This window comes from Nicotiana tabacum, chromosome 17, assembly GCF_000715075.1.
Source record: "Nicotiana tabacum cultivar K326 chromosome 17, ASM71507v2, whole genome shotgun sequence".
Classification (NCBI taxonomy): Eukaryota; Viridiplantae; Streptophyta; class Magnoliopsida; order Solanales; family Solanaceae; genus Nicotiana; species Nicotiana tabacum.
This window is the reverse complement of record NC_134096.1, coordinates 57423667-57437603: the sequence shown is the minus strand read 5'-3', so window position 1 is coordinate 57437603 and position 13937 is coordinate 57423667. Positions and strand designations below refer to the sequence as shown.

At 41.9% G+C, this 13937-nt stretch overlaps 1 protein-coding gene across 1 annotated transcript; it reads left to right on the top strand.

The window, feature by feature from the left end:
* Positions 1 to 13217: 13217 nt before the first annotated feature.
* Positions 13218 to 13619, top strand: LOC142171865 (uncharacterized). Its single transcript, XM_075235569.1, has one exon. The coding sequence runs from the start codon at positions 13218 to 13220 to the stop codon at positions 13617 to 13619; it is 402 nt and encodes a 133-aa protein (XP_075091670.1).
* Positions 13620 to 13937: the final 318 nt, after the last annotated feature.

Genomic DNA, 13937 nt, shown 5'->3' with positions numbered 1-13937 from the left:
CAAGTATAATAAAATAAACATTCAGTGGAAAACCCATGATAAATCAGTTTTTCCATAATTTCTGCCAAGATTTCCTTTAGTGGGATTACAACGGCTTTTGTCTGTGACCCCGATCTTGCTTAGAACCCTTGATTTGGTTCGAGCTTGATTTCGGCTCGAACTTGTGATCTTGACTCGAGCTCAATCCTGATTTGAGCCCTTTAACAGATTCCTGGTCGATGTAGGTCAGTTTTTGGATTATCTGCACGATAGATCTACCCGCGCCATGGTTCGATTCTTGTTCGAGTTTGATTATGATATCGATCTCAACACGGACCGGCCTTGTTAGGCTCTAGATTAGTTCCCACTCCCCCTTCGGGATCTTACTCCGATATATCACCCTTCAAACCGTACCGGATATGCCAAATCTATTTTGAACGTATACAGATAGTCCCCTCGTTTCTCAGAAATAAATACGGTGAGAAACGATATGATTTTCAACTGCTCGATCGTATTATATTCTGTTGATTCCATCAGGTTCGATCATGATGCACATGATAGTTGTCCAGTCGGTTTAGTCTCCCAAGGCATTTAATGCATATCAGGCGCTGGTCGGCCACTGCTGATAATGAACCGCCGTCGCTTTGAACCTATAAATCACTCTCACCTTTATCTTTTACCAATTTTACATCTTCAATCTTCTAAAATTTCTCCATCTCTTCTTACAAAAAAGCTATGATTTGTCTCATGAATATTTCTATAATGTTTTAAACCAATTAATCAAACTCGAACCTCGCAGTCTCTTCAACTGAGCGAGTGTCTTCTTGTGCTCGATTTAATTGTCAACAATTCGATTTTGAAGAGAATATAGCATGTGGGCTTGGTCGAGTGAATGATTCGAACTCGAATTAAAGAACAGCTCGTATGCTTGATCGAGTGAATGATTCGAACTTGAATTAATGCAGCCCATAGGCTATTTGATCGACTGAGTGTTTGCTCGAACTCGAATTAAAGAATAGCCCATAGGTTTGATCGAGTGGATGATTCGAACTCGAATTAATGCAACCCATAGGCTATTCGGTCGAGTGAGTTTTTGCTCGAACTCGAGATAAAAAATAGCCCGTAGGCTTGATCGAGTGAATGATTCAAACTCGAATTAATGCAGCACATAGGCTATTCGGTCGAGTGAGTTTTTGCTCGAACTCGAGATAGAAAATAGCCCGTAGGCTTGATCGAGTGAATGATTCGAACTCGAATTAATGCAGCCCGTAGGCTATTTGGTCGAGTGAGTGTTTACTCGAACTCGAATTAAAGAATAGCCCGTAGGCTTGGTCGAGTGAATAATTCGAACTCGAATTAAAGAATAGCCCGTAGGCTTGGTCGAGTGAATGATTCTAACTCGAATTAATGCAGCCCGTAGGCTATTTGATCGAGTGAGTGTTTGCTCGAACTCAAAATGAGAAATAGCCCGTAGGCTTATTTGGTCGAAACAGTTTTTGCTCGAACTTGAGATAAAAAATATATAGCCCGTTGGCTTAATGGTTGCATTATATCTTAATTCTTCACATGTTATTACACGCCTGGGTTCGGGCACACTTATACGAGTATGGCTCGCTTCGATCATTTGGCTCTTTGCAGTTTTCCTATCGGGACCCTGTTACTGTGAAGTAACTCTCTTACGGGATCTCGTATATTATCATAAGTGTTGCATGACCAGTGGTTTCCTCATTAAAAACCTTGCCGAAAAACTTATTTGGGATAAAAACCGGTCTTAAGGAAAAAAGAGTGCAACGCGTGCTTTCTGATGAGAGATCCGTCCCCTGTTCAGACTTCTACACGGGTCAGTTTCGAGATGTAAACGAACATGGAAAGGTTGTACCTTAACAGTAGTACCGTTTCAGATGTGATACATTCTAGTTGCTTGATAACTGTTTGCCGTTTATAACGTCGATCATGTACGATCCCTTTTCGATGTCCTCGAGTACCTGATATGGTCCTTCCCAATTTGGTCCTAGCTTCCCTTCATTCGGATTCCGGGTATTGATGGTAATTTTTCTTAACACTAAGTCCCCAGGATTGAAATGGCGGAGCTTGGTTCTTTGGTTATAATACCTTTCGATTCGTTGCTTTTGGGTGGCCATTCGGACGAGGGCAGTTTCTCGCCTTTCGTCCGATAGTTCGAGGCTTGTGTTCATAGCCTCGTTATTTGATTCTTGCATCGAGAATTGAAATCTGGCACTGGGTCCACCAACCTCGACTGGTATTAATGCTTCGGATCCATATACTAAGGAGAACGGGGTCGCCCCCGTACTGGATTTTGATGTTGTCCGATATGCCCAAAGGACTGCAGGATTTCTCTCCATCTTCCTTTAGCATTGTTCAACCTCTTCTTTAAGTTTTGAATGACAGTTTTATTCGTTGATTCGGCCTGCCCGTTCCCATTGGGGTGGTACGACATCGACAGTATCCTTTTTATCTTGTGGTCTTCGAGGAATCTTGTTACTTTGCCACCAATGAATTGCTTTCCATTGTCACATACTATTTCGGCGGGTATCCCGAACCGGCATGATATGATCCCAAATAAAGTCTATAACTTCTTTCTCTCTTATTTTCTCGAATGCCTGCGCTATAACCCATTTAGAAAAATAGTCAGTCATAAACAAAATAAATTTAGCTTTACCTGGAGTTGATGGCAGAGGGCCGACGATATCCATTCCCCATTTCATGAAAGGCCACGGGGATAGGACCGAGTGGAGTTGTTCTCTGGGCTGGTGGATCATTGGCGCAAACCTTTGACATTTATCACATTTACGAACAAATTCCTTCGTATCTTTGCCCATATCGATCCAATAATACCCTGCTCTAATTATTTTTTGGACTAATGTGTCGGCTCCAGAGTAATTCCCGCAAGTACCCTCATGCACTTCCCGTAGAACATAATCGACATCCCCCGGACCCAAGCATACAACCAATGGTCCGTCGAATGTTCTTCGGTACAGTGTTCCATCTGAAGCCAGAGTGAATCGAGTACCCTTGGTCTGTAGGGTTCTGGACTCTTTAGGGTCCAATGGGAGTTTTTCGTTTTTCAAATATTCGATATACTTGTTTCTCCAATCCCAAGTTAACCTTGTAGAATTTATTTCAGCGTGTCCTTCTTCGACTACCGATCTCGAAAGTTGAATCACATTTCCCGAGCCCATATCATCTACCTCGACCGATGACCCCAAATTCGCCAGTGCATCAGCCTCATTATTCTGCTCCCGTGGTACATGCCGTAAAGTCCATTGTTTGAACTGGCGCAAAGTGATAAGCAGTTTATCTAAATACCTCTTCATTCTACCTTCTCGAACTTCAAAAGTTTTGTTTACTTGACTCACCACCAGCAAGAAATCACAGTTGGCTTCAATGACTTCTACTCCCAAATTTCTAGCTAGCTCGAGACCTGCAATCACGGCTTCATACTCGGCCTCGTTGTTAGTCAATCTGATAGTTTTAATAGATTGTCTAATAATTCCACCTATGGGTGGTTTCAAAACTATGCCCAGCCCGGACCCTTTTACGTTTGAAGCCCCATCCGTAAAAAGGACCCATACCCCCGATGATGTACCTGATTTTAACAGTTCTTTTTCGGCTTCGGGTATGAGGGCTGGTGTGAAATCGACCACGAAGTCTGCTAGGACTTGAGATTTGATGGTTGTACGGGGTCGATATTCGATATCGTACTCACTGAGTTCGACGACCCATTTGGCCAGCCGACCTGATAACTCGGGTTTGTGCAAAATATTACGAAGCGGGTAAGTAGACAATACACATATGGAATGACATTGGAAATACGGATTTAACTTCCTTGAGGCGCTTATTAGTGCAAGCGCCAACTTTTCTAGGAACGGATATCTAGTCTCCGCCTCTCCTAAGGTTTGACTCGTATAATAAACTGGGAATTACGTACCTTGCTCTTCTCGAACCAGGACACCGCTTATGGCGACTTCCGACACTACTAGGTACAAGCAAAGTTTCTCGTCGGTTTTTGGAGTGTGAAGCAATGGTGCGCTTGACAGATATCGTTTTAGTCCTTCTAATGCTTGTTGGCACTCCGGGTCCACGAAAAATAGTTCTTCTTTTTTAGTAGAGAAAAAACATTTATGACTTTGATCGGATGACCTCGATATGAATCGGCTTAGGGCGGCGATCCGACCCGTTAGTCTTTGCACGACCTTTATGCTGTCTACGACGGTGATGTCTTCAACAACCTTGATTTTATCAGGGTTAATCTCTATTTGCCGATATGATACCATAAAGCCGAGGAACTTGCCCGAACCGACACCGAACGCACATTTTTCGGGGTTGAGCTTCATTTTGTATTTCCTTAGAATCTCGAACGTTTCCTGCAAATGAATTAAATGGTCCTCTGCACGCAGGGATTTGACTAACATGTCATCAATATAAACCTCCATTGATTTTTCTATTTGTTCTTCGAACATTTTATTCACTAGGCGTTGGTAAGTGGCCCCTGCGTTTTTTAGCCCGAAGGGCATCACATTATAACAATACGTCCCATATTTTGTGACAAACGAGGTTTTCTCCTGGTCCTCCGGGTTCATCTGTATTTGATTATACCCGCAATAGGCATCGAGAAAAGTAAGGATCTCGTGGCCGGCCGTGATATCGATCATGCGATCGATGTTGGGCAATGGAAAAGAATCCTTGGGGCATGCTTTGTTCAAATCCTTATAGTCCACGCACATCCTAAGTTTGTCCTCTTTTTTAGGGACTATGACTACGTTGGCTAACCATTCGGGGTATTTTACCTCCCGAATGGACCCTATTTTGAGAAGTTTGGTTACCTCGTCCTTTATGAAGGCGTTCTTTCTATCGGACTGGGGTCTTCTTTTTTGTTTCACCGGTCTGAATCGATGGTCCAAACTTAGCTGATGCGTCGTTATGTCCGACGGGATCCCTGTTATATCTAAATGGGACCAGGCGAAACAATCGATGTTATTGATAAGAAATTGAACGAGTTTCTTCCTGAGTTCAGGGCTCAGCCCCGTTCCCAAGTATACCTTTTGCTCAGGCCGGCGCTCGATTAATACGACTTGTTCTAGCTCCTCGATCGTTGATTTTGTGGCATCAGAGTCATCACGAGTTACGAAAGATCGAGGGACCCTTTGGTCTTCATTCTCTTCGACTTTCTGGTTGTTAGGCTGAGTTGAAGTCACTATCTGTGATTGCAATTTGGTGTCCCGTTCTCCTTCCGCGCCTGGTCCCTTTATCGGCGAAAGTGAGGACATTGGTTTGGCTTCATCGACGACGAACATTTCTTTTGCGGCTGGCTGCTCTCCGTATACCGTTTTGCCATCTCCCGACGCCGGAAATTTGAGGACCTGGTGCAGGGTCGAAGGCACGACTCTCATGTTGTGGATCCATGGCCTTCCGAGAAGGGCGTTATACCTCATATCACCTTCGATCACGTGAAACTTTGTTTCCTGGACAGTTCTGGCAACGTTTATTGGCAGGGCTATCTCTCCTTTGGTGGTTTTGCATGCCATATTGAACCCGTTTAGGACCAGAGTTGTAGGCACAATTTGATCCTGCAGGCCGAGCTGCTCTACTACCTTTAATCGGATGATATTGGCCAAGCTACCTGGATCGATCAACACACACTTAATCTTAGTTTTATTTACGAGTACGGATATTACCAAGGCGTCGTTGTGAGGTTGGATGACCCCTTCTGCATCTTTATCACCAAAGGAAAAAGTCCCCATGGGTGCGTACTCTTGAGTCCGAGATCGTTTTTCCCTCACCATCGATGTTTTAGTGCGCTTAAACATCGGTCCCCGGGGAGTATCGGTGCCGCCGATGATCATGTGGATAACGTGTTGTGGTTCTTCTTGCTCGTTCTTCTTGCTGACATCCCTACTTCTAAAATGGATGTTTGCTCTATCACTCAGAAACTCCTGAAGGTGCCCTTTGTTAAATAGGTGAGCTATTTACTCTCTTAGTTGCTTGCAATCTTCCGATCTGTGGCCATGGGTTCCATGGTATTCACACGTTTGATTGGGATTTCTCCGGTCAAGATTGGTTTGCATTGGTCGGGGCCATTTAGTGTCTTCGATGCGTCCGATGGCCGATTTCGAGAGCGGATACGCCAACGCTGACGTTATACTCTGATAATCGAGGCGCTTCTATAGGCTCGACATATTTGTCGAAGCCGCTCTTACTCATAAGCCCCCGAGAATTTTGTCCCCGATCAATTCTTTGATTGTTCCGAATTGCGTTGCGTGTTGAACCATTGTTTACTCGATCGGTGATGTATGGTCGATATCGGTCTCTGTTTGACCTTTGTTCTCTGTCGATATGCTTTTGATTAATAACTGTCATGTTCTAATGAACAGGTCCGTACGGGGTCCCCGACTGATCGTCCTCGACCCTAATTTTCAATTGATATCGGTTATGTATATCTGCCCAAGTTACCGCCGGGTACTCGATCAAATTTTGCTTCAGCCGATGTGATGCTGTCGAACTTATCTCGTTCAATCCTTGGGTGAAATCTTGTACGGCCCAGTCGTCGGTGACCGGGGGTAATTCCATGCGTTCCATTTGAAATCGGGATACGAATTCCCTAAACATTTCTCACTGCCTTTGCTTTACTTTGAAGAGGTCTGATTTTCTCCTTGCGACCTTTATGGCACCAGCATGTGCTTTTACGAACGAATCTGCCAACATGGTAAAAGAATCGATGGAATTTGGTGGTAGATTGTGGTACCAAATCATAGCTCCTTTCAAGAGGGTCTCCCCGAACTTTTTCAATAGCACAGATTCAATCTCGTCATCTTCCAAATCGTTGCCTTTTATGGCACACGTGTAAGAGGTGACATGTTCGTTAGGATCAGTCGTACTGTTGTATTTGGGAATTTCAGGCATACGGAACTTTTTGGGGATTGGCTTTGGTGTCGCACTCGATGGAAAAGGCTTTTGTATGAATTTTTTTGAATCAAGCCCTTTTATCATTGACGGAGCCCCTGGGATTTGATCGACTCTGGAATTATACGTCTGCACCCTCTTGTCGTTGGCTTCGACTCGTTTCGTGAGTTCCTCGAGCAGCTTAGTAATTCCGAGATTAGTCCCCAATTCCTGCTCGTTAGATTTTACTATGACAGGCTCTGTTCTGGGGGTGACCTCTCGAAGTGGGTTGGAAACCGGCCTACTTTGTGCGCGAGTTTGGCTCTGTAGCTGAGCTATTGCTAATTATTGGGCTTGTAACATCTTGAAGATCATGCGTAAGCTGGCCCCGATCTCCTCCGGGTTTTGGGTGTCTTGGGCTACGGATCGAGCACCGCCCTGAATGCTTCTTTTCGGTTCGAAATACTGGTTTTCTTCCAAAGCAATTTGTGAATTAACATCTAGTGGTATTCCGGCTGGAATCTCGAGTAGTCCCAAGTTTTTGGTTTCATCTTGAAGGCCAGCTTCGTAATCGGTCGGCGAAGCCATTTGGTCGGTGGCTATTCGTAGCCGAACCTGAATTGAAGGTTGTTTTCGGAAATAAGTGACCACTATTATCCTCGGCCCCATGGTGGGCGCCAAACTGTTTACCCGAAAAAAGGGATAGAGTTGAATTTATGCGTAGTTCCGAAGATACGTGGTATAACTTAATACATAACGCTAGGATAAATAAAAGTATGAATATAGGTTGGAGAAAAACGTAATCTATGCCAATCAATTATGAACAGCGAAATTTAGGATTTAACAAAAATAGAACCAATCTAAAAAACTAGAAAGATCCCTCTTTCTTGTAGATGGGATAATACAATTTGTGATAGTGTAAGTCCTCCCATAGATCCCTTACAAAAATGATAAACAAGTCCTTTTATAGTGAAGGGGTTTTAGCTCAAAGCATAATAAAATAAACATTCAGTGGGAAACCCATGATAAATCAGCTTTTCCATAATTTCTGCCAAGATTTTCTTTAGTGGGATTACAACGGCTTTTGTCTGTGAGCCCGATCATGATTAGAACCCTCGATTTGGTTCGAGCTTGATTTCGGCTCGAACTTGTGATCTTGGCTCGAGCTCGATCCCGGTTCGAGCCCTCGAACGGATTCCTGGTCGATGTAGGTCGGTTTTTGGATTATCTGCACGATAGATCTACCCGCGCCATGGTTCGATTCTTGTTCGAGTTTGATTATGATATCGATCTCAACACGGACCGGCCTTGCCAGGCTCTAGATTAGTTTTCCCCCCCCCCTCAGGATCTTACTCTGATATATCACCTTTCGAACTGTAGTAAAAGGAACGCATAGAATAATCAGGTCGTTCGATAATCTAGCGCACGCAAAAATTGGGCACTACACAAATCACCCCTCTAGTATGTATTGAAGTATAAAATTTAGGTCTGAATACAATGGAAGAGCCCCCCCCCCCCCGTTCTGGAGCCAGCGGGTTCTGGATGACCTCCCTCTCACTTCGTTCGAGCTGCCCTTCGATTGTATCCAATAATAAAATCTCTCTGATAAACAGTCAGTGTTTATAGATTCCAATCAGTCTCTCATTTGAGGCCACACTCTAAGATCTTTTTTAATTGGGCGAAAGGAAAAATAAAGAAAGGGAATGCTGAATCTTGCTCTCATTGGTGAAAAGACCTAGAAATTTTGTCAAAAAGTTTCTTGGTCTTATTATTGGTTATACTGTAAATGCACGTAGCAATTGAAAAGTATGATCATTAGCTTTATGCCGGGGAAAAAAGAAACTTTCTCGTTTGAGTTTAGTTTGAACTGTTGTGTGATTTCTAATCTGAGTACATGAAATGAGCTTTTAATATTACCAGAGATAACTACACAAATCGTTCAAAATCTGCCATTGTTGTCCAAGCTGAATTTTTAAGAGTCTTCACTTGCCTTTCGCAAATCCATTTCCCTCGAGTTCATTAGTCGCAATGTGCCTAGCAATATTCGATATAGCTATGCTTATTTGCAATTTGCATGACGTCGTTCGTACTGTGACTGCTAGGATCATCCACTGCTATTTATGTGGTGGATATTGAATTATCCAATAGCATTGTTGATATTTTAATGTTGATGTGATAAGAGACAGCAACCATTGATCTAATGTCATTTGGCAGCCAGCAAACAAGTAGTACTAGCTTTCCCCCCCTTATTTATCCATTCGATATCTGAAATTAATTAGCTTTACTGATTAAGATTTGCATCACCTATAGCCCATTAAAGAGTCGGAAGTATTTCCTACCATAAATTTCTTTATTTCCAGAATTCAAATCAAAAATCTGTTGTTAAAGGTAATGAAATCATATCAATCACGCCACATTCATAATCTAAAAAATTTCGTCTATTTATTATTTGCAGTGAAGGTAGATCGAGCAACAATTATTGGAAGGTCCCAACTCCCAAGTAAGGCAAATAGTAAGCGATAATGTTGTAATATGTCGGCAACGTGTACAAAGAACTCTCATCTTTAAATTCCTGTCATCAGTTGCATGAAAAGCTTCCCACGTATTAAAGGCATTGGTTAGGTCCCAAGAGAAGTCATAGTACAACATACTTACAAATACTTTTTGAGTTGAGGATGACTAGTCAGCTACTAGTGTTGTTCATTATTCAATTTGGATTTACTACTGTGTGCTCTTCCTGCTTTTTCGTATTCTTCTTCAATTTGCAGAACAAATTAAATGGAACATAATGATACTTGATTTTTCTTCGGTCTTGTTACCGTGGGAGCCGGGGCAGATGCATTCATTTTGCTAAGGGGTTATTTTAACTTATAACTTTCGATATGTTTTATATATATATATATTAAAATTTACTAAAATCTCAACAAATATAAAATTTGAACTCATGACTTTAAGAGTACAATGGTTTAATACTAAAAATCTTAAAAGTTAAACTCGTTAAATATATATCATAGATCTACCTCAGCTCAATGGGTTGGAGGTATTCTCCAACCCAATGAGCTGCTTTGAGTTTTTTTTTTCTTAGTTAGTGATGAGCTTAAAGTTACTTATTATTTATCCCCACTTTGCGTCTTTATTTTGGCTAATTCGATAGAGATTTGGTCGGATTTGGGTCTAATATGTTGTCTTTCAGTGCAGGTGATGCAAAGGGCATCAATGGACGAAAAATGCACTTAGTAGGAGGAAAAAGAGTTAAGCTGGAGGAAAACCCAGGTGCGCGACCCCTAGCGCACACTTGAGCGCGCAAGTGACACAGAGTTCTGCCAGAGGTGCGCGGACATGAGCGCCCTCACATCTCCAGGTGTGCGGCCGCGCACGTCCGCCTCCAAGAATTTGACCCAGGCCTATTTTTGTAAATTTGGAGGCGGGCCCTTTTTGACCTATATGAAACCTAACTCGTCTCAAAACAAGGATCGAGGATTTTGGAGCAACTTTTGGAGAGAAGAAGGCAAGGAAACAACAGTGACTCAAAATACTTCATCTAATTTATTCAATACGAAAGTTTATTTGATTTTGAGAATTGTAATGTTTTCTTGTTCTTCTAATACTCGTGTGATAAACAACTTCTCCACTATGGAGTAATCTTTCTTAAGGCTATTGACGGATATTATGATTTGATTATTATTTTTGGGTTTGCTTTCTGTTAGTTGCCTGAATTAGTTGAATGAGTTATTTGAATGGCAAGGCCAATTGTGGTTTTACTATAATCGAAAGAGAAGTGTTGATCCAATTCGCATTATGTTATTTTATTTGGTTTGATTTTATGCCTCTCATAGGTAATCGAAAGAGTTTGGAGAGTTATCAATTGACCCAATTTGAAAGAATAGTCGAGAGACGTTTTTCGTTAGATAATTCATTCAATGTATTTTTGCATATATTCATAGAACATGTCATTAGGTTGATTAACGGAACTCTTATTCATTCGGAAGAAGAATTTGAATCCTTAAGATAGCCTAATCATCTGTTGATTCGAAAGAGTCAATAGAAATTAAGAGTGAACTTAGCACGAAGTTACCCAGAATAATAGTTGATCACATATCTTGTCACAACCCTTATTTCTCACCTTGATATTCAATCGTTGCTACTTAGTCACTAAATTTCCATTATTTTCTCACAATCGATAATCTTAATTTATATTATTTGTTCGGTAATAACTTAAATCAAAGGATGATTTTCCTGGATAGTGTTAAGCTAAATATTTATTGGAACATTATTTAAATCAATCCCTGTGGAGACGATTTAATACTATACTTTCTTTGACTAGTGAGCCGAAGTTTTATACACTAGTTTTGCACTCGTCAAACTTTGGCTCTATTGCTAGGGATTGGCGATTAATATTGTTTGAAATAATTTTTGGTGCTAATTCAGGAACGATTTTATTTTATTTTCCTTTTTATGCTCTTCTTATCTGTGTGCAGGCAACATGTTAAGTCAGTGGTGTATGACTCGATCCTCTTCCAAGGAATTGGTATCATACAATCTAGAATTAGACAAGCATCTGCGACAGTTGAGAAGGGAGAAAGAATCGAGCGGATCATTGTTGGGTCAGACTTCGACTCAAAATACAATGGCGAACAACGAAAAGGACGTGAAACTAGTTACGAGAGAGACGGCTCAACCACAGGCTACAAGGTTAGCATCTGAAGCAGCCCTTAGAGTTACTGATGAAACAGTCGATGAAGATCGAAGGTTCAATCTCAACCGAACCATGGTCGAAGATGAATTTGAAAATGCAGCTCCCAGGCTTGGGAGGTATCTAGTAGATTATGCCAAACCGGTGTACAACCAGTAGCAATCTAGTGTAAGGCCCTCACCCATTGATGCCAACAATTTTGAACTCATGCAGGGAGTCATCCAGACCATTCTAAACAACGGCATATTCAGAGGCAAACCCAATGAAGATCCCAACAACCATCTGATAGACTTCGACGAAATTATGAACACATTCCGCTATAATGGAGCATTACATGATGCTATCTACGTCAGAGCATTCCCTTTCTCACTTAAGGATGATGCAAAGCAGTGGTTGAGAAGTCTACCCATAAGGTCAATCCGTACGTAGGAGGAGATGACTACGAAGTTCTTAGAAAAATATTTCTCTGCTACTAAGACTGGACGGATGAGGAAGGAGATTCACAATTTCAGCCAAGGTGAAGGGAAGACAGTGTTCGAGGCATGGGAAAGATATAAGGAGTTTTTGTGGAGGATCCCTCATAACGGAATGGAGCAATGGATGCAACTCCAAGATTTCTGGGACGGGTTAAACCCGTCATCAAGGAGATTGCTGAATAGTGCGGTTGCAGGCCCTCTGACGAAGAAAACTCCAGAAGAGATTATTACACTTCTGAATGAACTATCTGAAGACGCAGAACAATGGTCCACTGACTAAGGAACGAAGAAGATCAGCAGGGGTGCACCAAGTAGAATCGTCTGTAGCAATGCATGCCCAAATTGCAGCTATGGCTAAGGACATCAAGCAACTGACGATAGCTCAGGTACAAAATCAATCACATGTGGGATGTGACATCGGTGGATTGGGACACCCAACTCATGAGTGTTAAACCTTTACCGCAGAAGAAGAAGTTAAGGCATTGGGGAATTTTAACAGAGGCAACTACTAAGGAGGTGGTAATTTTAATTCTATGGGACAGAGGCACACGAGATTCTCATAGAGTTCTTCAAATGGTAGCTCGAACTCATAGCAGCAGCAAAATCCCAGAGCACCAGTGCAAGGACTTCCTGGCTTCCAAAACCAACAGAGGCAACCAATAGCCTCCACAACCCAACAAATCAAGTTTAGAAGATCTAATGAAGGGATTCATAAATAAATCAGATGAAAAATTTGAGAGCAAGGCATAGCCATCCGTAATATAGAAAGTCAAATAGGACAACTCGCATCATTATTATCAGAAAGGGCTCCAAGGACTTTGCCGATAGACACTGAGAAGAATCCAAAAGAGACGATCAAGGTCGTGTCTCTCAAGAGTAGGAAAACATTAGCAGAGCCCATTGAAAAACCAAGGGTTGAGAAGGAGATCAACTCAACCAAGATAGCAGAAGAACATAAAAATGGTGAATCTCTGCCTAAGGAGGATATTAGTAACAAGGAGGTTGATAAGCATAAACTAAGCAGCACAGTTGAGGAAAACAAGAACATGCAAGTATTACCTATTCCTCAGAAGATGAAGCAGGAGAAACTAGATAAATGGTTTGGGAAATTCTTGGAGATTCTGAAATAATTGTATGGGAACATCCCGTTCATTGAGGTGCTCACCCAGATGCTAGCCTATGCAAAATTCCTGAAGGAAATCCTGTCAAGTAAAAGGAAGCTCGAGGAAACGAAAGTGGTCAAACTCAATGCACACCGTGGTGCCATTATACAAAAAGAATTTCCTCAAAAGTGTTGGGATCCTGGCAGTTTCACTATACCCTGCCTATTGGGGAGCGAAAAGTTTGACAAGGCATTATGTGACTCAGGTGCATCCATTAACTTGATTCCATTATCGATGTTCAAGAAATTGGAAGAAGAACTAGGAGTGATCAAATCTGTGCCAGTATCTTCGCAATTGGCTTATCGGACCACGATCATACCGGAGAGCATAATTGAGGACATTTTGGTGAGGGTGGATAAAATTTTCTTCCCAGTAGACTTCATTGTAGTAGATATGGAAGTGAATTAGGAGGTACCTCTAATCTTGGGTGGAACCATTCCTTCGCACTGGCTGGGCTATTCTTGATATATATGAGGGTCAACGCACGCTACGAGCGAAAACAAAAAAGTGATGTTTCAAATGAAGAGAATGATGAAATACCCGTGTGATGAGGCATCTATATATACTTGTTTAAAACTGGATGTGGTGGGAGAATTAGCTGAAAGACACAAGCAGGATAAGCTGGTAGGCGATTCATTAGAGAGATGCATTAGTCAATCAAGTACAGCAAAGGATGAAGATCTTGAAATCAAGAAGGCAGTTGAGGCACTGGAAGATAAAAACCAT